Genomic DNA, 25,345 nt, shown 5'->3' on the forward strand with positions numbered 1-25,345 from the left:
ACATACCTTTCAAAAACGTTTGTTTCTATACTCTATAATTATAATTATAGTTTTTGATCATCAGGAAATCATCATTTTTTTTTTTTATTTGCTAGATATACAACTGTTCTTGATTATGGAGTAGCAAGTCTTGAAATAATTGAAGCCATGAGCTCTGATGCAGGTCAATATACTTGTGTTGTTAAAAACCCAAATGGTCAGATTTCTGCTACAACTGCAACAGTCCGCATAGCTATGCCACAAAGTGACACTGAAGATGAAAATGAAGAAAAAACATGGGAAAATGTAGATGATGGTAATTCTGTTTATATAAAAAAAAAATATTAAAATATTTCGTTAAAAATAAATTATGTTACATTGTTGAAAAGAAAAAGATCCTTTAGATATGGACTACAGGGTAAAATAGAAAGTGAAAAAATTATACCATTTTTTAGTTAATCTTGATATTATTATTATTATTATTTATATTATGTTGTACTTGACATTTTTCAAACGTTTCAATCTTCTAAGATCAGACGTAACATCTGTGGATCTTTTTTTCAATCTACAGCAGTGGGATTAAATTTTATTGAAAAAGTTAAAAAGTTAAATTGTTTCTTTATAGAGAGTTGGTACGATGGCATCATTCATATATTTCTTTTTATGGATAATTAAGATTATGAAAGAAATTAATTACATTGACGATTGAAATCTATTAAAATTAATAAAAATAAGCGTTTTACAAGATTTAGTTCCCAATTCAATGCAAATATTTTAAAATGTTGCTTTTTTTCTTTTCTTTTTTTATGTAGATTTGGAAACAGATTCTTTACCGAAAGAAATATGCCTGTCAGTAAAAGGCCCTGACATTGGTATGCCAAGAGTGACTGGCTTAATTGCAGACCCTGTAGTTCCTTCCGGTGGTACTATAGCCTTACATGTTCAGGTATCAGGTATGTATGTTGTATCCATAATTTTTCTCACAGTTTATAGTATCAAATAAGAATGGAAAAAATTAAAAGTATAAACTGTTCTTCCTGCCATAAATTTTCAAGGATGTACTCAGCCGAATGTTACATGGTTGAGGGAAGGCACTCCAATACCAAGGGTTGCTCCTAGGGTACACTACTTAGAGGATAAAGGACTTTTCACTTTGCTACTTGAAGGCGCTACTCCTGCAGAATCTGGTGTTTACACCTGTAGAGTGTCAGGAGGCAGTGGACGGTGGAAAGGATTGGTAGACACAACTACTACAGTTCAGGTATTTTACAAAGTTATTTCATGCTCTATCTTGATTGATGCACATTAATTTTGTGTTGAAGAAGAATTTGAAAAATGCTAAAATTTAAGATAAGATTTGAAAGAGATAAAGAAAGGAAAAAGTGATAATCAGTTACAATTGCGTTTGAGATATGAATAGATAATTCTAGAAACAAAGACCTATTTAATAAAAAGGGCACAAGGCATTCCCCCCACAATTTTTTTTGCTATCAAAAGCTTTGAGATTAAAAAAAACTTCGTATTCACCAGGACGAGTATTTGGAAGATAGAAAAGGCAGGCAAGATGTTTGCTAGTTAGTTGGCTTGAATATTCAAAATGATTATCGCTTATCAGTAAGTGTTCAGTGTGTACTATAATCCATCTCTTGCACAACTGCCTTTCAGTATTCATATTTGATCAATCATGTAAAACCTATACCGCATTCATTGACAACTATCCTGGATTATTTCTAGTTATTTTTTTCGCATCTTATCTCTAGAACATTCATTTCTTATTCCATTTCCTTATACTTCCTTTTCTAACCTTGCGAAGCGATTGTCTGTCTCTTTTGAGAGCTTTAGAGTACTCAATTTGAAATCGCTGAAGTCAAGCTTAAAAAGTCAAATTTTTCTTTTAACTGCTTTATTTGTAGGTTGTTGAAAGAAGAGCTCACGAAAAGCCTGCGCTTTTCAAAGTAAAACCCCAATCCCGGATGATTCTTGATAGTGGCGAAGATATGACTCTAACATGTTATATTTCTGGCGAGCCACGCCCTAGAGGTTTGTTATTAATAATCTATTATATGTATAACTTAAAGATTTTAAGCGTAAATGTGTTTTTATTTCAAAATTGTAATAATTTTTTATTTCTACTTTAGTTTCACTGATGAAAGGTATAAAAGATATAACAAACAGCTGTAGAACTCTAAAAGAATCATTCGGTGAATATTTTAGACTAACTTTAAAGAGAATTACTAGAGATGATTGTGGTACCTTTTTCATTCAGGCTAGAAATGTTTATGGAACTGATAGAGCGTTCGTGACTCTGCAGGTGATGTTATAAATAATCATTTACTTTATTTGTCGTATAAAAGAATTATATACTTAATAACTAAAGAAATAAGTGCCTAAGTATCTATAATTTTAATCTTTACAGGTACAAGATAGATCACGATCAATGTCACCGCCGATAAGATGGTTTGATCGACGAGATCCTCATCCTTCCTTTAGAGAGATTCATTACAACGCTTACAGAAGTGCAAGTACTCTGGCAGGGAGCCATTCATCTCTGTTCTATGGATAACATTATTATTTTTTTAATTTTATTTTACTGCACATTTAATTTTTTTTTTCATTTAATTTCAAAAATTGTATCAAGTAATATAAATATTTATATATATCTAGTCAATTAAAGGTCCAAACATTGTCAATATTTCTGTTGATTTTTTACGTCATAATTTAATTTTTATCTTAGTAAAGTAATGCACTTTTTTCTTTGTCGGTTCCATAAAAAAAAAAAAATATTCTCCCCTTGTAAATATATTGCAGTTTTGTGTTTAATCAATTATTGAGGAATTAATTCCTATTTAAATTGTTTAAGATCATTTTTAATTGTTATAGTAAGTTTAAAAGTATTTTAGTTAATATTAGTCTCTGAAAGAGCAAGGACACAGAGTATGTTTTTTTTTTTTTTGCAGTGCAGAATATAGATTTTCAACGTGTGGATGTGATTGGTTGATAAAAGAACATTATTATTTTTATTTTATTATTATTATTAATCATACACAGAGACAAAATGCAAGTCAGAAATATTTTTTCGATTAAGGTGATGAATTTAAAGCTGCTCACTCAATTATCAATTGTATATTGTTCTGAAAAAAAAGTGATTATAATGTATAAGGTATTTTTTAAATAAATATATAAATATAATATATTTCTACTTTTTGATTACTTTACAAAGATCAAAAGTTAGAAGCAGTAATAGAACTTCATGAAACATAATAGTTCTTGTGTACGAAAACTTTCTTCTTGCCTCTTTTATCGCATTGACGTACATGATGCGCATGAAGAGAGGCATGAGTATAAGCTAAGTGATTTGTTCTTTGTCTATTCACGTAATACCTCAGAAGGCACTACGTTAGTTGGCCTTTCTATACGCTTCAAAAAAGCTCAGATTTCAGCTCAGAAGAGCAGTGATCGCGCTTAAAACATTAGAAACGTAGTGTATCCAATTACTTACACAGACATAATATTCTTCACGAAATCGTTGCTCAAGAACTTTCGATATCTGATTTCGAATAAACTAGCAAATATACCCAATTGGAGATTCCAATACTTGCGATACTTAGTCTCTCCTGATGCTTCTAGTCAACACTTGACACTTGCCCTACCGCATACAGCTGTTTGCCTCTAGAAGACGCTGGTGCTTCTGTAAGGAAAAAGACATCTCGTAAATGTTATAATATTCAATTCCAATATAATTTCAATGAGTGATGTTCCTGATAAGCTGTGGGAAGACAAGGAGAAATATCGTAGTTGTTAATGCAATTTAGCACAAGATTGGGAATTTTTGTTCTTATTTGATCGCACAAAAACTTAGAATGTATTATGGGCATTATTAATATATGTAAATTCTCATTCCCGAAAAGTAATTATAATCACTCGAAAAAATAATTACTTTCAGATCATAAACAAAATTATGGCATCAAATTTATCAAAGTTCCAGCTACATTCATATAACAACATCCTTACGCGCTCTTTCATTTTATTTTTTATTCGTTAATACTAGATTGAATGAATGAATAATTCTATTCATTGAAATAACAATGAAACTAACATTAAATTTGTTTTTAAACTATTAAAGTAAAATTGTCACACTGTTACATTAGGATAGATGCTAGATAAACATTTGCAAATCACAAAATACAAAATATAAAAATAAGTAAATAAAGAGCTTTCTTTAAACAAACTTAAAGCTATACTTTAAATATTCTATTATTTTATTAAAGAATGATTTTTCTCAGTAGCGGTGGTTCGTTGATGTTCCGCTAGACTGTGCGAACTACTCGGCTGGTTGCTAAGTTTATGATCCCAACCGAAGCTGGTGGGCGGTAGATCCTCTCTCAATCGACTGCACCAAAAGCTTGTCGTTGAGTCCCAGGTTGGGTATAATCTCCTAACGTACTCAACACTCACTTGATGTATTCTGTGATTTTGTATCACTTAGTATTAACTTCCCCATAACTAAAACTTCTACATGGCTAGAAAATAACAGATTGCTGTTCTCATGCAGCAGTGCTTTTCTTTTACCTAATTTACGTTACCTAGTTTCAGACACTTCCAAGAAAGACAGCCTATCTATCAGCTTATTAACTGTTCCGATAATTCACTTAATGCGTAATAATTTAATTCTTAATCTTAGAAACTATTTTTCAATTTTACCATTTCTTATATGTATTTTATGTTAACCAGAAAATTTCAAATTCTTTTATTTTCATTTAGGTTGTAATAATAGGTCACTTTTTTTTTTTTTTTTTTTTTTTTTTTTTTTTTTAATTTATTTTGTTATTTACAATCTGTATAATACACTATACAATAAGCAAATAGGGAGATTGAAGTATAGAGGCGTGAAAGGCAGGAGGAAAGAAACTGCCCAGCGGCAGCACTTTCTACAGGATATTAATTTTAAGCCTTCAGACTGCGAGGAAGTCGCGGGGCCACTGGCGATTCAGTCGGCGAGGAGGATTGTTAGGAATGTCAGAGGAGGCGAGAGACTGTACTAGAGGATTGGAGCAAGTGGAGAGAGCACTATGGAATTTTTGATATTTAGTCTTGGCTAATTGGTGTACGAAAGGTATGTTGAGGTCGTTGTGTAGAGTGAGGTTAGTTACGTAGAAAGGAGCGTCAGCTATCTGTCGAAGTAGTTTTGATTGAAATGTCTGTACAGTCCGTATGTTTGTAGGTTTGGCTGAACCCCACAGCTCCAGTCCGTAAGTCCACATTGGTTTGATGATAGTACTGTATATTAATCGTTTGAGTTCAATAGGTAATTTGGAGCGTCGTCCAAGAAGTCTGTAAAGTAGTTTCGCACGTTTTGTCATTGCTTGTCTTTTAAGTCTAGTGTGTGGGTTCCACGTGAGTCGCTTGTCTATGTAGAGCCCAAGGTAGCGCACCAGATCTGTATAAGGAAGAGGATTGCTGTTGAAGAGAACAGGTGGACAGGAGCCCCGCCGGAGAGTAAACGTGGCGTGCTGGCATTTCTGTGAGTTCATTTTAATCCGCCACTTCTTGGCCCAGAATTCTATTTTATGTAAGTGTGTCTGTAATTTGTATGAAGCTGATGTAGGATGTGTACTTGTGGCTAGTATGGCTGTATCGTCTGCATATGTACAGAGTAGTGTAGAGGGTTGTACAGGTATGTCTGATGTGTATACTGTGTAGAGAACGGGGCCAAGTATACTCCCCTGCGGCACTCCCGCCCTCACTGTGGAGAAAGAAGAGATTGCTGAGCCAGTACTAATTTGAAAGAACCTATCTGAAAGATAGGAGCGCAAAATGAGGTAGTATGTTTACGGAATATAAGAATATTTTTAAATTACATTTTTATAATGTCTTCGCTCTAAATTTATTCTGGAGACCCTACTGCATTCTAATTTTTACAAAATAAGTTTTCTATAACTTAATTCCGCTAAGTTATAACTTTATTTTTCTGCCACTTTAAATTCTTCGAATGTTTACCAGACAGGTTCATTTAATTCGCATTAATCATTAATAATTTGCTTAGAAAATGCTAAACGCAATTGATTCAAGCTAGATTGTGCTATACAGCTATAAAGATCTACAGTTTCCAGGATTAAATTAAAAATATTTGCCGACCATTTCTCAAGAGTGATTAGTTTTTGGTTTTATTAATAAAGTAAATAAAAAAGTGCATTTAACTTACTTTTAAATTGCCAATAAGTTAAATATTTACGTATCAAGAAAGAATGTTATTTTTTTTCACTTTACAACAAAAACTTTATTTTTTATTAAAATTATTTTTTTTTCGAAGCGTTTCCCTTTACCTTATTAGTTAGAGTTTTTGCGCTGTCATCTCATAGATTTTCTTTTGTGTGATAGTCTTTTTCCGTTTTAAACTGTAACTAACTATTACAATAATGCCTTATTCAACAACTTCCGCCAGTCTGATGTTAGTATTAATAATCAGCTGCAGATTCCTAGCTTTCTGGGCTTCCACTACATATCCCTCACTACACTTCCGTCAATTAACATTGTGCATCCGACCAGCCTTGTTCAAAACTTTCCCTCTATCAAAGTCTTTTTTTTTTTTACATTTCAGTATGGTTTCTTTTGGCCAAGTGCCTGTATAGCCCTGCCCAACGTGGCTGTCCCAGTTTAAACTTGGTAATGACTTCGGCTTCTTGTACAAATTGTAGATCTTTCAGAAGTATTAGGTATGAACTTGTTATGATTTTATGTTTTTGCGACCATTTTTTAAAAACCACTTTTTTGTTTTGACATTGCAATACTTTTCTTGCTTGGTGACAGAAAGTAAAAAGGAGATATGACGCTAACATAAGCAGATAGTCTTCTATAAAAGAACGTTTCTGATATATCTACATATTTAAGTGAAGATATTTTTTGTCTAAATGCGTTTAAGTAAAAATGAAATTCGTAATATTTAAATTTAAAATATCTCTTTGAAATAAATTATATTTTCAAGCTGAATTTATAAAGAAATGCTAACACAATTGGTTGAAAAAAAAACACCCCCAACTAATTCCCACCCTTTTCGAGAGCCAATAAACATATATATATAGGTGCGAGCATAAAGATCAAACGGATATTGTGAGTGTGAAGAGCATGCTAAATGTTGTGGGAAGGGATATAGACCTGGCAGTTTGTGAACAGAACGGTGAGCCAGCTATGGTGGCTGAAGGGAATTTAACGTTGCCTACTAACCCCAGGGAGTCATGGCAACATTACCATAAACCTGTTGCTCTATTCATTCAAAATATTAATACTGATCAAGGTAAATAATTGAATATTTTGTATTTGTAAACTATACTTTTTCCCTTTTAACTACTAAATTTTGCCATTTAGTTTAGCCGATTGAAAATACCCAATTTAAATTTAACTCACTTCATAGATGAATATATTTAAAGTAATTATATTTAAAGTAAGTTACTTACAAAACAGAATTCGTAATATCATCAACAGTTACATAATCAAAAAAGTGGTGGGGTTATCGGAGGCGGCTAAATACTTCAATAAAATCATGTACGTTTTGTAATATGTACTGACATAGGCTTGAAAGAATCAGAACTTGGAGTCTAATATCTAAAATATCCGCTTTTTCAAAATAAACTTGATGAGAGGATAAAACTATACAATTAGATAGCTTTATTTTGTGTGTGTTTATCGATTAGGAAGTGCGCTCTCTAAGTAAATTATCGGAATTTTGTTCTGCTAATACAATAATTATTAAATTTATTTAATTTTTCTTTTTTAACAGTTCAGTTTAGATCGTGACAGAATGAAATATTGATGTAGTTATTTTTTTAACTATTATTTTTCTGGATAATTTTAATAATCTAGTTTTAAATATTTATTTTTTAAATAATTTTATCACATATTCCATCTTTAAATTGTTTAAATTTAAGAATTGATCAAAAACTCTTGTTAAATAAAGTTCTTAAGAAGTAGTCATTGAATTTCTTTTAGTAACGATTCCGAAAATGTTTCTTAAAGTTTGAGGGTTAATTAACTGCTAATATAATAATCACTTTTATTTAAAATATCTTTTCGGTAGAACAGTTTTCTTTTTGGCGGAGTGGTGACGTAAATACCATCTAATCAGTCCTCGAATTTCGTGGTGGCGTTCACTGTGTTGCTGAGAAGATTAACTTCTTGTTAATAATTACCTGAAGTGTAATTAATCTACGTAGGCCAATAAAATCAATCGCTATGTTCAATAAAGTTGAGCCTTTATAGAAAATTGATCAATCAGAATTGTAATATTAAGTAAGAAAAAGTAGTGAATGTTTTAAACCATATGCATTACATTTTGAAGATAAATATTAATAAATTCGTTAAACTACATACTATATGTATTTATGTATTTTATAATCCTCATCTATTGCTTTACTTCTCTCAGAGAACGCAATAATTCGGAGTTTTCTTGTTCTTGAAAACTTCTTTGTGAAATTACTAATTTCTATTTCAGAAGTGACAGTTTTGTTTATCTTGTTTATCACCCTTTTAATAAAAATTATTTTACAAAAAAAAAAAGTAGATAAACAATATTTAGAAGCAATTATTGATTTTTACTTAAGACAATTTTGATTAAGATTTTATTAATGTAATTATAAACCCCATAAATTAAAACCAGGAAAGAAACAATAGATTAAATTCGTATTTTTATTATATATATTCTTACCCACTCGTTCTAAACATTATTTTTAGCTTTCATTTGTTTGTGAACTTGCAAGGTGAGCCAATTTAGAAAACCTGCAAATAGAATAATTTAGGCTCCCTTTTATTGACTATAGTTTGCCAAAAAAAAATTATAGAATCAAAAAGAATGTGGCGTAGAGCTGTTTAGTCACTTTGAAAAGCGTTTAGAAGTTCTTAATTTATTGGTTTTATTTTAATTCGCAGCCTGGTTACTGATAAAGTCAATATTTCTGCAATTGATTAATTGTGACAGCTTCCTTCGACCTCATAATAATTAATCATTGGAAAAATTCTTTAAATCTTCCTTTATTTAACGGCTACTTTCAGAGAAAGTCTATCAGAACCGATAATAAGGCTTGTAGTTAAATTATGCTTTAAGGCTCATTTACAAAATCGTTTCTCATACGTTTTAGCAAGATATTTTATAATCCTAATCTAAACCATAAACAAATGACAATTGTTTCGGTCCCCATATAATAGAATTGTTCTGGGCTTTCAAGGCTTACATCAGTCCTCTTTTTAATAAAGGTTTGTGACGAAAGAGAAACGTTTGAACTGAAGAGAAATGTTTGTGCTGTGAGATTATATTAACGATCTTCGGCAGGAAAGGTATGATTATGAGAGTAATTTAAATTGGTTAATTTACTTCAGCTTTGGTATTAGTACTTCTGTGGAAGGCAATTCAATATCTTCACCTATTATTGTCTATATTTTGCTCTTTCGGTAAAGCTTCATAGGTTTGGGTGTTTGTAAGCGAATACTTCACTTCTACCGATGAATCTTCAATCTCTTCTTTTTGATTGGATTCGTACTCGAAGTAATGATAGCAAGTGACTCGGAATAAATAAACTCATTCTTTTTTTACAATTTAAATTTTTTATGCTTAAATAGATTGAAATATTTCTTTGGTATTGTTATACCTAAGAATATATCAGATGACCAGACCACCAGACCATGTCAACGCAGTTTCCCCAATCAAGTATACGTCATAACGACAAGAGTGTTGAAACTCGTTTTTTGAATGTTTAATAACTTACTGTTTACCAGTGTCCCTTGAAAGTGGTTAGCTAAATGCTTGAAATCTGATGAAGATTAAAACTGAAGAAGGCCAAAAAAAGTACGAAGTTTCAAGTGAAGGGACGATGTCTTCCAACATTTGCTTTGATTGGCAAAATTATGCTATTCTTTAAGTATTCCACTGAATGAAAAAGTACTTATTTTTAATTTTGTAAGGAAGAAAAGTATTGAATTTTGAAAATACCTTGTCGGTTAATCGCCACGGTCTAATAAATGGATTAAATTTCGAATTTAAACAAGTCAAATGATTGAAAACACTTTTTTGAAGGACATAGGAAATCAAATTTCTTCTTCTTTGTCTTAGCTATTATTACTAACGGGTGTCTTAACTATTACGATGCACTAACTTCTTAGTTATTTTATCTCTAACCATATTTTTATGCATTCAAAATTAAGACGCGTCGGTATCTTGGCTTCCGTGGCGCCCATAGAGAAAGAAACATCTTTACAGATGAACTAATCGGACGTTTAGCCGTTGTTAAAACACCTGATGTAACATTTGTTTGGGCCAAGCCACACAATTTTATTTAAGAAAGATTTTTAGTTCGACATTTCCCCTTCTATAGGAACTGAGGAAGAAATTTTCCCTTTCCTTCCAATTCGTGAAAAAGGATACCAGAGGTTTTCGAAACAACGAGCCAATAACTTTCCTAAAGGAATTTGTGATTCCACTCTCCAGTCAACTGTTGCAATAAGTATTAAAATATCTATACTTTTGAAACTGCTCTTCGAATCCTGATCCCTTCATTCAAATAGCTCTAAGAGATTGAAACTATTTTGTGAAAAAAAAAAAATATAAATAAATAAATGCGTTGAGCTGTTCTAACTTCACACATACTCGCACATGCGCACTGAAAGAATTATTTTTCTAAGTTCTATTCTGCATTCTATTTGAAAGTGACGACGGCTCCCGTGAAATAGATCTAAATTAATAATAATTCGATTAATCCAGTTTCTCTATTGCGGCTGGACATAATTATACCTCATGCGGCTAAAAGGTATGTTCCTGTCTTAATTTATTTAATTTTAGACATTTAGCTGTCATACGTAACGGTCTGTTTGACAACATCTCAGTAGCAATAAATGGTGCATTATTTACTCACATTGTGGCATTACCTGTCAGGTAGCCTCGAACTCCTGGGCACAGATATAGTCTAACCTATCAGATAATAGCAGGATAATATCAGATAATGAAAATGTAAAGTAATGCCTATTTTTTCAGGCAGGCTTTACGTCCTACTACCAATTAAGTGTTGTGGACAGAGGCGACTTGCAAACATAATTTACTGTAAAATTATGATATTAAATTTTAAATAAAATTCTAAGCCTAAACCGGGAATCGAACCCAGTACCACAATACTTATTAGCTTTGCAAGTATCACCTCTAACCGCTCCGCTACTATTTATTTATTTATTAAAAAAAAAGAGGCACTTATAATTTTCTTCTATTTGTCATTTTAACGAATATATAAATTTCGTTTTCAATTATTAATCTAATCCTCTTAAAGAATTTAAACTTTCTTTATCTCAGCCACAATAAAGAATTAAGTAAAACATTTGTTTTATTTATTAATTTTTGTTTTTTTAGGCCAAAGTTCGTTGCAATGTTTCGTGACGACCTTGTCCTTAGGGATGACTAGTTATACAGAAATATTCCCGAGATATTTCTCAACATCTTAGACTCTTCTACTTATAGATACAGTCTATGTGAAATGTGTCATATCCCCGCAAACATATATGTAGTTGAGTGTGTGGGAGTCACAGTTACATAGAACTACCACCACAAGGCTGTTAGTAGCAATTCTAATTCTACAAAGACGGTTCTCCTGATTCATTTTAACACCTGCATTCCCCCCTCTGGCCATATTGTTTTATTGCAAGTAACAAAGAAGCTTCAATTTATTTTTGAAACTAAATAAATTGTTTACACAAATTTTTCTCTTTCTCTTTGAACTACTTTGTGATAAATATTTTGAGAATACTTCTCTTTTTTTACCCACAAAATTAATATTGATTATATGTATTTTTATTTTAAAAGGAAGTAGTACTTAAAAAAATCTTTAAGAATTTACAATGCCACTAATCAATTAACGAACTGCCAACTGATTTTACTTTATTTTTATCTTCACTTTTTGATGGAGCAGCATTAAAAGGATGCCAGCAGCAATAATTAAGGATTCAAAATTGGCGAGGAATCGGTCCAAATAAAAACAACAACTCGTCTTTTTGCCAACGTTTCGACAAATATATTGCCTTCTTCAGGACGTGGCTATGCGGGTTGGTTGAGTTAGAGCCAATTTTGAATCCTTAATTGAATAATTTACGGTCACGAAACCTATATATTCATAGCAGCAATAATATTAGGAAGCAGAGAAGCAGTGAGGGAGAGGTAAGAAAAAGAGCTATCAGAAAATGCAGTTACTATTCTGCGAAGAAATGCACCGTAGATTCTATTCCCATTTTCCCTGATACTGTTCCTTTCTGGGAAGTAGTATCTTATCTACCAGTAAAAATAGATTATTCACCCTAATTTGGGGTGTTTTCAAACAATATAATATTTTTTGATAGGAAGAAATATTTTAGAAATACATTCCCTATCTTGAAATTAAATTGAATATCTTCCTCACTATTGCACTGTCATAAATTTGCTTCGTCATAAAGATGATAAATGTTGAAGAACATACTCGTAAAAGTTCATATCCTCCGAAATGTGTAGGTAACTTTGCTGAGGGTACTTACGATGTTGCATTGGCGAAATTAAGGAACAAATCATCAACGTAAATTGTGATTATGTGTTTCAACAATTTATAGTTTACTTTCAATTGGAATAATACATTTTTATTTAACCCAATTAATGAAATGAAATAAACTTAATTCTTGACCGGCTAATTTAGACTACAAATGCAACTAGCATTCCGCTAGAAAACACACGCCAAAGACTAAACTTTTTGTCCAAATTCACTGTCACGCAGTTGAATGGGCTTAGAGGTTAAATGCAGGATCTGAACTTGCTCCTGAGGTGAATAATAAAAAGTTAGCCGGCCGGGTTAAACGGGACATAGAGTTAGATCGATTGGGCCTCCTCACTCTGATGCCTGGTGAGACCACTCATTCGGACTATCCCAGGAGATGAAACTATACACTCCGATTCTCTGAACAAGTTCTAGAAAGTGCGGAACAGCAAGATTTAGGGATAACTATTCTCTGATGCCAATACTCTACGTCTAACAACTTTTAGATGTTCTAAGGATGAATTCCAACTCCTACGAGATTTAGGAAACCATTCTCTGACGCCAATGCTCTCCAAAGATATCTCAACGAACTAAATTAAAAATTTAGCAGAGTGTACACGCCTCCATGTCGGTACCATGCGTCTTGGGAACCCTCAGAAAGATCCCCTCTATGTTTAAGCTTCTCAGATCTAATAAAACTCAGTTTACTTAGTCATTGGCTCGTAAAATTTTCATGATTTTAAGGAAAATTAAATAACCTGATCTAACTGAATGTGTTTTGACGAAAATTCGCCCATCTGGCGTTGAGAAGCAGAGCAAGTTACCATGACTGCGCAATGGTTTAACATAATTCCTTTTTTCTTTTTGATGTTTTAAACATTTTCGGACAAAAATATAAATGGAGATTGGCCAACCAGCATGTTGAATGTTTGGAAAACATTTTTGCGCGCTTGTTAACAATTATACAGCAATGTTTTTTATTTATTTTTGAAAAGAAACTGTTTTTAAACCTGGAGCGTTTATACTTTTTATAGAAAACAAACTACACCTGCCCTGAGCTGTAGTAATTTTATATTTAATTCTTATTTAACAAGAGTATCTTTTAGCCAAAGCTTTGACTCAAGTATTTCACTCTCTTTAAATGAACCAGAAGTTAATAAAAAACATTTTTACTAGAATGGAATGAAAAAAAATATAATTTTTATTACTGTTCATTATTTTTGGTGAGTCATGATATTTATTTTTTGTGCCGAGCTTTCGACCTGGGGACATGACTGAAATTTGCATATATTTTTTCATTCTATTATAATTTTCATGACATGCAGAGCTGTTTGCAATTTCCTTTACTGCAAAAAATTTATTGGACTTGATAAAGATGCTTTGCACTTTACAAATTAACAGTATTGAAGTGCCTACTAGAACTTTGAATGACGAAGTAATGAATGAATAAATTGACTTAAAAATAATTATAACAATGAAGAAAAATAAGTAATCCTATCTGATATAGGAATTTTGGCAATGTGCTCTAAATCACTCAGACAGATTTTTCTTTTTGGCAGAGTGTAAATCTAAAATATATATTCTTAAGCAATGAGTTGAACTAACGCGTTCAATTATCATGACACAAAACATCCAACAATATAAAAACTACAGAGTAAAGCTATTGTGCGACATTGCTATGTGTTTTAGAGAAAAATTAACAAGTGATATTTGGAACCTTAAAAATATAAAAATGACAACTTTCAATGACAACAAAGAGAATAGATTCTTCTGCCTTAAAGATAGTTGCAGAATACTTACATTGGTAAGTGACTGAAAATGATGCCTTAAAGAAGCAGTGAAAACTGTATAGTCAACTGAAGCCGACAAATACGATTTAGAAGCTCAGGAAAATTTGTATTGTATCTCAAGGAAAGACAATCTTAATTGCAGAGCTTTAAAGAATTGAAAACGGCCACTTTTATTGAAATATTTTAATCACTAACTTCCCTAAAGTCTCACTGAAACGAAGTATAGTGTTAAAACTTTCTGTGATTTGTCATTTTTAACTATTTATCTTCATTTCAACTATTTCTTTTACAGAGTGTCCAGGAATATGTGGAAAGCCTTGGGTGGCAGAAGCTGATAAACACAGTGTAACCCTTGAATGGTGCAAGCCAATTACGGAAGGAAGTGCACCAATAATAGCGTATAAAGTAGAAGTAGCACCACTTGAAAATCCAGAAAAATGGATAGAGGTATTTCAGTGTTTTTAAGTACAATACAAACATTTTTAAATTAATAATTTATGTACAAAAATATACTCAATCAAAGCTTTGCTCTTAATATGTGTTTGATTAAAAATTATAATTAAATTACTTAAACCTATTTCATTAGGTTGGTTTGAGTCCAAGATGTATGCTAGAAGTGCACAACCTTAAAGCTGGTAAGCATTTCGTTAGAGTCTCAGCGGGTAACAAGCATGGTTTTGGACCGGTTCGTCTGAGCGACTGTCTCACGGTGGACGAAGGAGAATCTGTATCTCAGTTTTTAAGCGATGTTCAAGTTATTTCACAAGGGGATCATCTATTATTAATGTGTCAGGTATGAGATTAAGATTGGTAGATAAATCCATGGTGAAAAAACTAATAAAGTTGCTGAAAATACGTTCGTTTCTTTAAGCGATTAAATGATTTTTATTTTCTATAGTAATTATTGGATATTAATTAAATGAGGTCACTAAAAACAAAATTTATATCCAAAGTATGTATCTGTAAAAGCAAAAAAGTGATATAATAAAAATTAATGCGTTCTCTTCAACGTACATTTACTTGCAAATAATCGCCAAGTTTATGTTATCACCTAGGTGCGCGCTCTTGGTAAAAATATTTTTAAATATTTCTTTACAACTACTGCCCCTTTCTCGCTGTTATTATGTGACTATAGTCACGTAATGTTTTAAATGAAACATAATATATCTAGCCTAGCTCTGAAAGTGTAAAAAACAACTTTACGGATCTTAAAATCGCAAAAAAAGAAGAAGTTATTTTTAATACTACTAACAACCAACTTTCCTCATATTCAGAACTTTGTCAATGAATTTGATTCTTACGTTATAACCCTTTATAACCTTTATAAGAAATCCTTAGACCAAGTGGTAGTCAACTTTTATCGCCCACTTTTGTACGGTTATTGATTTTCTTACTGCCTACCGGTTACATAGTCACACAAGTGCAGTGTTCCTAATTTTTAAGTGGAATTTTATTGAAAGTATATAGTCGAATTTATCCATCTATACTTTGCTTACGTCGCCTTGGTAATGGTCGTTTCTTAAAGACTTCTACCTACAATATAATCCTAGAGGAATTTTGTACGGTTACTAACGTGTTCGTCCAAATTTGGAAGTTGTACACTTTATCGTAGTCCTGATTCGTAATTCATTTAATCTTAAAAATTGCTCGTCTTCCGTTTTTTTACATCGTGGATGACCTTGCTTTCTTCCTCTTGTGAATGAATTTGTCTCTTTTGACAATCCGATAAATATTGAAATATTTGTACGTGACCATATAACATAGACTTCGTCCTACAGTTTAACAATAAAATCTGCCTCATTAAAATTCCTTCCAGGATTCATTTCTTTCAAAAATAAAGTATGCACAATTTATATAGTAAATTTATATACTTCTAGGGAGCTGAGAAATTCAGCGAAGAACTTTCTTATGCTGTGATCTAGTAAAGGCAGGCGCCACGGTAGCCGACGGCTAGAGGCGTGCCCTGAAAAGCATTGTGGTACTGAGTTCGATTTCAGGTCTAGGCCTTGGATTTTGTTTAATGTTTAATATGAGAACTTAACAGTAAATTATATCGCTAGTCGCCTCCGTCCTCGATATCTAATTTGGTGGTTGAACGTATAGCTCGCCTGAAAAAATAGGCATTATTTCAATTTTTATAGTTAAGGTTACGGAGCACCGCTAATGTCTAATGGCTATCACTACCAAATCACAGACAATACCTCTACTACCATAAATTCTAAAATTACCCACAACTGGGTGTTAGAGACCAGGATGAACTAGCTCTCCATTCTGGAAGAACAAAACGTCTCCACCTCCAAAGAACTATCGATACTAATCGTAACCATGGCTAGCTATTTTGTTTAGTGATTGTATGTTTGGAAGAGCGCAATCAGCTTTCGAAAGAGTTTCCTTTGTTATGAGTAACGAACGGCGTTAAAGCAGCTTTATGATAAAAGTGAAACTGCAGTTGCAGTTCAAGCAGACACACCCTGGAAGCGAAGGCAAGAACTAAGGCGTACTCACATTCCAGAAGCCTCCCAGTCGCAACGTAATATGCCTTCATGCAAGGCGGTCATTATTGGACAGCAGTTATCTGCTAAAAGTGGACAAATATGGGTTTCCATTAAATAAATATGTTTCCTACAACTTAAAATGAACATTTTAATTACAGGTATGTGGATGTCCTCGACCAATAGTGAAATGGATGTACGAAGAAGACGAAATTGTACCCGATGATCGCAGAAAGATTGAAGAATCTGGTGATGTTTACACTTTGCTAATTGAGAATGCTACAAAACTTGACAGTGGATTGTACACAGTGGAGGCCACAAACAGCGAAGGTAGAACAACCAGTTGTTGTTATGTCAGCGTCACTTTAGAACCATCGCTCAACGGAACTGATGAATCTATTTATAGGTTAATTAATTTTCTCTTAAAGTAAATTGGTAATCGTTAATTATAACTCCATGTTAGAATATATTTAGCACCTTTTACCCCTCCACTCTGTGCCTGTGTAATTAGATGAAAGAGGAGTTTCCAAGTACTTTCTGAAAAGACTCCCAAATCATCTTTTGTACAATCCAATGTACATGTTGTGCATCATATTGTTGGCAGGCATTATGTTTACTAGTCAATACCACCTTAACTAGTTTCTTTCAAATATTCAAATAAGTAAGTTTTATTGGCTTCACATCGAAATTTGATCTGTTTTGGTAACTATAATTAGTTCATTTCTTCTTTACTCAAGATAACACATTACTCATCACAATTACCCATTTTATACAGCTTCTATCTGAATTGATTGAGGTAAGTAGGGTAAGAATGGCTTTTTACATCTTATCTTCTTATTCTCCTAGAACTTCTCTTTGTTAATAAAGCCTTTATATTTATTTATTTTTTATCTAGTTGCCCGTTTTTTGAAGGAGAAGTCAAACATTTAAATCCTTATTCATTTATCCGGGTTACTAGCTTTTGACCTCCTGACTTCTATTTCTATGCATTTCTTATCTTATTTATTAGTTCTTCTGAGACGTCATGTGACACTTGTTTATGGCCCACAAATAACTTATTATTATTATTACTATTATTATTATTTAATGCAAACATTTTCATGAAAAGACATTTATTTTTTCTCATATATTAAAATAGTTTTCATTCCTAAAACTCCCAGCGGATTCATTAAAGTTTAATGATATAAATTTAATTTTTATCAGATTTTGGAATAATATAAATGATTAATAGATCAAAAAATCGTTTCTTATCTTAATGTATACGAGGGTCGTTTGAAAAGTCCGTGCAAAAATAAAAACTACTTAATTTTTTGGGGTAAACCTTTTTTATTTTTCAACATAGTTTCCTTTTAGGCTTATACACTTCGTCCAACGCTGCTCTAGTTTGTTGATCCCTTCCGAATAATAGGATTTGTCCAAGTCTGAAAAATAGCCATTCGTTTCTGCAATCACCTCCTCGTTTGAATAAAATCTTTTTCCCGCCAGCCATTTCTTCATATTGGGGAACAAATAGTAGTCCGAGGGAGCCAAGTCTGGAGAATAGGGGGGATGTGAAACGAGTTGGAACCCTATTTCCATTAATTTTGCGACTACAACTACTGAGGTGTGTGCTGGTGCGTTGTCGTGATGGAAAAGGACTTTTTTGTGGGCCAATCGTGGGCGTTTTTCTTGCAGCTCGGTTTTCAAACGGTCCAATAACGATGAATAATATGCACCTGTAATAGTTTTACCCTTTTCCAGATAGTCGATGAGGATTATTCCTTGCGAATCCCAAAAGACAGTCGCCATAATCTTTCCGGCCGAAGGAACGGTCTTCGCCTTTTTTGGCGCAGATTCCCCCTTGGTAACCCATTGTTTAGATTGTTCTTTGGTCTCAGGAGTGTAGTGATGTATCCATTTTTCATCCACAGTGACGAAACGATGCTTAAAGTCCTGCGGATTCTTTTGGAACAGCTGCAAACCGTCCTTGCAACACTTCACACGATTTCGTTTTTGGTCAAGCGTGAGCAATCGCGGCACCCATCTTGCGGATAGCTTTGTCATGTCCAAATGTTGATGCAAAATATTATGTACCCGTTCATTCGAGATGCCCACAGCACTAGCAATCTCACGCACCTTCACTCTTCTGTCATCCATCACCATATCATGGATTTTATCAATGATTTCTGGAGTAGTAACCTCAACAGGGCGTCCAGAACGTTCAGCGTCACTTGTGCCCATATGGCCACTCCGAAAATTTTGAAACCACTTATAAACTGTCCTAATCGAAGGTGCAGAGTCACCATAATGTTTATCATGCTTCTCTTTAGTCTCCTGAGGCGTTTTGCCTTTCATAAAGTAGTGTTTAATCAACACACGAAATTCTTTTTCGTCCATTTTTTGAAAATCACTCGACTTCCTCGATTTAAACGAATGCCAAACACAAAGAAATAGACCGATCTGGCTGAAACTTGGTGTGTGTTCTTCCAAGAGATGCTACTAACTAAACATAACCTCGATACGTGCCAGTGGTGCTCTCTGACTTTGCACGGACTTTTCAAACGACCCTCGTAGTACTAGGCGAGTAACTACCGGGTTTTTAGTTTAATACATCCAAAGAAATAAAACAAAAATAGTTTAAATTTAACTTGCAGTGGGTGATAAATATTTCTGAAATTCCTTATGATGCGTATGCTGGTGCCTGTTTTGGCTTAGCCTTAGTTATGTATTCCTTCATTACAGAATTGAGTTCGCTATTCCACTGAGGCCGCATCCTCACTGAAACCGGCTTTATTTTCATTCTCTTCTAGATGAGTTTCGGCGGTGTCTAATAAGTATCTATGTACATATTTTTCTTAAAGATCAATCTATTTCAGACCAATACCTACCTCCAATTCTCTCAGTGTTCAACGTTTCTCTTCGTTCTTTCAAAAGCATTAGACAAGCCTATAAGGAAGCAGTTTACACGCTTTACTTTCTCTGCTAACTTCTTGTGCTTACTAGAGTTGTCTCTTCTGCCTTGTTGTGTATCGCTCTTAGTGGACAATCAAGAATCTTTCTTGTTTTACATTTATAGTCGCCTCTTTAGACGATATGTTTGGGTTTTCAATAAAGGACTTAAAATTAATAACCTTAAAGACGAGCGGATAAAATTAGGCTCAGAGCCCTTTGGTCGCCCCATTATAATGATATGTTCTGTCGATTTTTTTTCAGCCTGCTTAAATTTTTCTTAATATTGGATATTTGACGATTTTCTAATTCTACTAATACAATAATTTAGTGTTGATCTTAAGTTTGACATTAATATTTATATGATACCATTAAATAAAATGCTATCTTGTCAGACGTCGTAAAGCTGTGGACCGCAAACCTCACTTTACCCTCGAATTGAGAGACAAAAGCGTAGATCCTTTTAGTCCTGCAATTATTGGATGCCACATATCTGCTCATCCTGCACCTACAGTAACATGGCTCAAAGATGGTGCTCTTTTGGAAGAAACAGGTAAAACTACGTATTACTTTTCCCTTCCCTTGTACTAAAAATAAGAAAATACAAGTTTATTATTTTGCTTAATGAAATAATTCATGCTTAAATAGAAACTTCGTTTTTTTCTCTAATTGGTCACTCACAATCGATATTTTGTTTTGTAGAAAATATTATTTTGAGAATGGATGGCGATCATCATGGCGTGGAAATTCTAAAAGTGAATCCATCTGATTGCGGCCTTTACACATGTACGGCCGAAAATAATATCGGCGTGAGCAATACTACTTGCTGCCTAAGCCTCAGCAAATCTGGCCAACATCTTTTAGAAGCACCTCGATTCTGTCCAGATCTGGATGAAGTAGTTGAAGCTGTAAAGGGTGATACTGTTAGAATTGCTGCTAGAGTTGTAGCTGGATATAGGCCAGCTATTTCGTGGTCAGTTACTATCAATTTTTTGTTTAAAATGAAATATTATTTTGTTTTTACACACAAATGCAAAAGGATTTTCATTGCATCATGCACTCGAGTATTTAGATGTTGGCTTTCTGCCGCAATTATGTTTTTTGAGGTGTTGGTTTAAGAAACGATCTTGAGAGAAATAAAATCAAAGAGGTTCTTTACAGTAATTTACAAAAAAAATAATACAAGATAAATGTATTATTCACATTTTCAGCGGTGTTTATACCTTTTGATTCTAATCAAAGTGGGCACGGAGGCGGACGCCTCTAAATAAAGTTATGTGTACTATTGTATGTGTAGTTCACTAACAATCTCTCTTTTTATCATACCATTAAATGAAATCTAAGGCTTAGACCGATTGAAAACAGGCCTAGGCTCTCCGATGTTCGCCTCAAACCTTTCCGTTTTTAGATCACTAAATGTTACATGTCACGTTAGATACCCAAACGTGTGTTAGATTTCACAATTTTGCCTCACTGATGTATTCCATAAATAAACACATTATGATGACCGCAAGTATAGGAAATGTGCATATCGTATCCTTCTTCAATTAATGTTTCACCCTTGGTTTAATATTTATGTTTGTTCAGGCTGCAGAAAAGTTAGTCGAGCATATTAATTCATTAATTTTCATACGCCACAAAGCAATCTACAGAAGTATTTACCATCGTTCTTACTAGCTTAAATTAAATAAAAACAATTCGCTTTATGGGTAAGAATACCTAACCATAAATAAACTAACCTTACAAAACATGTTTGAATTAGTAACTCCTTTCAAAATGGAAGCAACTATTATAGCATAAATTTGAACAATATTTTTATTTTATTTTATCCTTATAAAGAATAATTGCAACAATAGTAACACAGGAGAAGAAATATTATTTTATTAAGAAAGTTGTTAAATTCATTATTACAGGAGCAAAGATGGAATTGAGATAAAGCCAAGGAGAGAACGGGTTATTACCCAGAGTTCAGATGGTACTGTAGAACTGTGTTTAGCTAATATAAAGTTGGCAGATAGAGGTACATATACTTGTAAAGCAATAGGCTTGTCAGGAGAATCAACAGAATCTACATGTCAACTTGTTATAATTGAAGAACAAGTTAAACTAGTCAGCCCTTCTTACACCCCAATACCGTAAGTAGGTTTGTTTCATTTTTTTTTTCTTCTTCTTTTTTATAAACACACGCTTATTACATTTATTGCTGATTTGTTAACTTCCTTTTTGGGAGTAGACAAATTATTCTTGCGATAAGAACTTAATTGATCATCACTTGTATGCAGTAACCAATCTAAACATTTGCTGCGTGTCAGTATAAAAACGATTAATTACAAATTAGATAAGTAAAACTTTATTCATTATCGATTTAAACGTTGAGTAACCTATTTTTTTTATATATAAGTTACGTAAATATACGACAAAAAGGCCTCAGAAGGAATCACAATGAAGGTGCATTCTCTAAGCTAACACTAATTCTCAATTTTCTCAAAATTGTGGTGAATCCAGCCACTATTTGCAGGTTTCTTTCTCAATGGTAACTGATACTACTTGACAACAAAAGAAAATCTAATTGGCTGTTTTCCACAAATCATTAGACAATTAGGATTTAATTTTCCCCTAAAAACAAATATATTCCAATGAACAAACTTATTACAAATGAGGAATTTACTAATAAGAGGGGCAGTACATAAATGGGCAGTTGTGTTTAGTTTACATTTAGCTTAGTTTTAGAGTAGAATGCTAAATAGATAGCAGTTGGCCGGTTGGCCCAGAATGCACCATGATCCAGGATATCTGCTGTGGTGCTCTCAACTTGGAGCATCCCTTCAGCCCAAAGTGACTGATCTCACTTAAGAGTCTGCAATGAGACTTTGGTAAAAGGAAACACATTTTCATTTCAAAAGTGTTTAACTCTCAGCCAAACACTGACATGTTACGTTTGATGCCGTTTCTTATTCTTTTGTCAAAGCTATACGGGTCAACTGCTAGTTGGTTCAGTCTGCAGTGGCTAAGAACCGGGGGCGTCCAGAGCCTACGCACGACCGAATGGCCTAATGTTGTGATAAACTTAACTAGTGGACTCTAGGTTTTCATCCCCCCATTGCTTCTGCGCCATTTTACTATGCAAAATGTAAATGGCTCCAGGGCCTTAGACGATAGTATTTCCTCGCCTAAAAATTTTTTTTTTTAGGGTTTTCTAGGGATCTATGTTACAGTAAATTCGTACAACAATGTGTCATGTATTGTGAAACAAATTTAATTTTCTTAAACTGAAATTTTTAAAAAATTAAGACATATTTTGTTTTGTCGCTAGATACTCAGATAAACCATTATTCATCACCAAACCACAATGTACTGAAGCTCTGGAAGGCGATACAGTTAGATTTTGGTGCCAAGTAGTCGGAGATCCAAAACCGAAGGTTGTTTGGTACAGAAATAATCTCAAAGTAAGTGCCAGTCATATAATAAATGAATTTATAATATTGTACTATGTATGTTATCGTAATATTACGATATTGTATTCTTAATTGAGCTACAGCTGAAATGTAGCTTAGATTACAGTTGTTACTAAATCCTTCTTATATTTAATATAAGTTTTACAAGTTGATGGAAACGTCCAAATTTTTGGATATTTTGATTTTATTAAGCAGTTGGTTTATTTTTAGTATCACCAAACGTTTAAATACACATTTCAAAAATGTAATGCAGTAAATTTGATATTCTGGCTTTTCGCAACAAACAAACAGACTAAATTTAAGTATAAATTATTCATCAATATGCAATAATCGTGGTAATGAACTAATAAAATAAAGGGCACCCAGATAATAGAATTTCTTTTCAAAGAAATTACATAAATCTTTTGAGGAGACAAAAATAGTGAATAATTAATTCTAAAAAACTACATTTAACTGCGACTCTAGATTGTTTAAAAGCAAATATTATTTTTTAATTACATCTACAATCTAAACTTTCAAAGTCTTTTGTAAATTTGGACTTCTGTAAATTATTTGTGTCTTGATAAGTATACCTATCCCAAGTTTTTGCGCATTGGATTGAGTCCTAACTTTGAACTTTATTTTAAATTTTGAATATGAATTATGAAATTTAAATAGTGAACTCTTTGTTTTATGGTTGATCCGCAATGTAAATAACATTTTATTTTCAAAAAGAAGCATAGTTCCACAATAACTGTTCGCAAAATGTAGTACGAGGTCTTGCGGAATGTTAGCTGGACGATGAAGAGATATGTCTACCTCTCTCAGTTCTAAGACCAGTCTTCCAACAGCTAGTTTCACTGTAATCATGTTCTATGAATAAATTTATTTTCATTTCATTTTTTTTACGTGTCTTTATATTTTAATTCAAGAGTGGTATTCTCAGTAATTTAACTATACTTTTTTTGTCTTTAAAGTTTTATTGACAAGATAATAGTCTTGTAAGTGGACGTGTCCTCGCATTTTACTATCATTTAAGGATGAGTCAATTTGTCCTCGAATTATTAATATTCTGCAGCTCCTCCTCCATTTATGGAAAAATTGCGAATTTTTATTCTTCAACCTAACTTGGAAAATAACCTAATTTAGATTTTAAAATTGTCGTATTGCAATGTACTTGTGAAATATGATAGGAGAAATGATATCTGGTTCAATCGAAAGTCTTCACTTATTTGTTGAGAGTGTGACAAGACATGGGTATTTATTTGTTTGAATAAAATTGAATGCAACTGGAATGAATAACTTTCATGCTAAAATGAAAGATATTTATAAAATAAAATGTAGATTGTGTCGGGAAGATTTGAATATAATTAGATATTAATCTACGTTTAATTAGATCACTCAAGTTTCATTTCAAGCTAGAGCATCGTATGGCGGCTATGAACCTTTTTCTGCGTCCATCCAATCTGCCCATTGTAAACAGGGAAACAATAGCTTGACCTCACTGGAGTATAAAGCAAACATGACGTAGATAACAATGTTTAAATTCAACGCCAGTCTTTCCTATTCTGACCACGACAACAACTGATGATGTTTACTGATCTGTTCCAGTGAATTTCTACGTTTGTTCGTTCACACTCATTGATATTTATATATATTTTTTTATTGCATTTTTAAAACATGTAATTTTTTTCATTTTAAATTAAATTTTAGAAGATTTATGCAGTATTATTGATACATTTATTTGTCTATTCATTAAATTGTTTTCGACTGCCAAATTCTGAAGTGATCAAGATGTCTGCAGCTCACTGCCCGGCTCATAGACGGTGTTATCTGTTACGAAAGAACACTGTACATAACCTTAGAGTGCACTAAAAAAGACCCCGAACGCTAATAAGTTCAGATGTAGACAACCGTTAAATTAAAAACAAATAAAATAAATGAATAAAGAAAGTTTAAAATGTTGTTAGGACATTAATGTTGGATAATGATTTTATCCCAAACAGCGCACATTTCTTTTTATTGTATTCTTGTAACTACGCCAGCCTTTCATTAGTTTAGAAATTATTCTAAAAATACTAAACTGATTCTAAGAAGGGTTTCATTTTTTAGTTTTCCTTGTTTTACAATTGAAGTAATTACTTCATTAATAATTATTAAGGCTCTTTAACTTGACGCTGGTCATAATGTATCTAATT

At 32.8% G+C, this 25,345-nt stretch overlaps 2 protein-coding genes and 1 long non-coding RNA gene across 6 annotated transcripts in view; 2 read left to right on the forward strand and 1 right to left on the reverse strand.

Moving 5' to 3' along the window:
* LOC141449766 (uncharacterized) overlaps positions 1 to 3,172 on the forward strand; it is a 43,926-nt gene extending 40,754 nt beyond the window's left edge. For both annotated transcript variants that reach the window (XM_074119502.1, XM_074119503.1), the window contains exons 15-20: positions 96 to 295; positions 792 to 932; positions 1,035 to 1,240; positions 1,893 to 2,019; positions 2,118 to 2,290; positions 2,396 to 3,172. In XM_074119502.1, the coding sequence (XP_073975603.1) occupies positions 96 to 295; positions 792 to 932; positions 1,035 to 1,240; positions 1,893 to 2,019; positions 2,118 to 2,290; positions 2,396 to 2,542 (994 nt within the window). In that variant the 3' untranslated portion in view covers positions 2,543 to 3,172. The remainder of the gene's footprint in view (positions 1 to 95; positions 296 to 791; positions 933 to 1,034; positions 1,241 to 1,892; positions 2,020 to 2,117; positions 2,291 to 2,395) is intronic.
* LOC141449780 (uncharacterized) overlaps positions 2,813 to 25,345 on the reverse strand; it is a 195,860-nt gene continuing 173,327 nt past the window's right edge. Inside the window, exon 3 of the long non-coding RNA XR_012455690.1 lies at positions 2,813 to 3,667. This is a non-coding gene — a long non-coding RNA (uncharacterized lncRNA). The remainder of the gene's footprint in view (positions 3,668 to 25,345) is intronic.
* LOC141449770 (myosin light chain kinase, smooth muscle-like) overlaps positions 7,085 to 25,345 on the forward strand; it is a 117,485-nt gene continuing 99,224 nt past the window's right edge. For 2 of the 3 annotated variants that reach the window (XM_074119510.1, XM_074119513.1), the window contains exons 1-8: positions 7,085 to 7,270; positions 14,586 to 14,740; positions 14,880 to 15,086; positions 16,947 to 17,191; positions 20,109 to 20,266; positions 20,416 to 20,686; positions 21,627 to 21,848; positions 23,027 to 23,159. In XM_074119510.1, coding sequence (XP_073975611.1) covers positions 7,102 to 7,270; positions 14,586 to 14,740; positions 14,880 to 15,086; positions 16,947 to 17,191; positions 20,109 to 20,266; positions 20,416 to 20,686; positions 21,627 to 21,848; positions 23,027 to 23,159 — 1,560 coding nt within the window. In that variant the 5' untranslated portion in view covers positions 7,085 to 7,101. Of the gene's footprint in view, positions 7,271 to 10,618; positions 10,770 to 14,585; positions 14,741 to 14,879; positions 15,087 to 16,946; positions 17,192 to 20,108; positions 20,267 to 20,415; positions 20,687 to 21,626; positions 21,849 to 23,026; positions 23,160 to 25,345 lie in introns of those variants that run through there. The other variant, XM_074119511.1, reaches the window with a different exon arrangement.

The sequence above is a fragment of the Rhodnius prolixus genome, unplaced genomic scaffold (assembly GCF_049639745.1).
Source record: "Rhodnius prolixus isolate KJV_2025 unplaced genomic scaffold, Rpr scaffold_2, whole genome shotgun sequence".
NCBI classification, from domain to species: Eukaryota; Metazoa; Arthropoda; class Insecta; order Hemiptera; family Reduviidae; genus Rhodnius; species Rhodnius prolixus.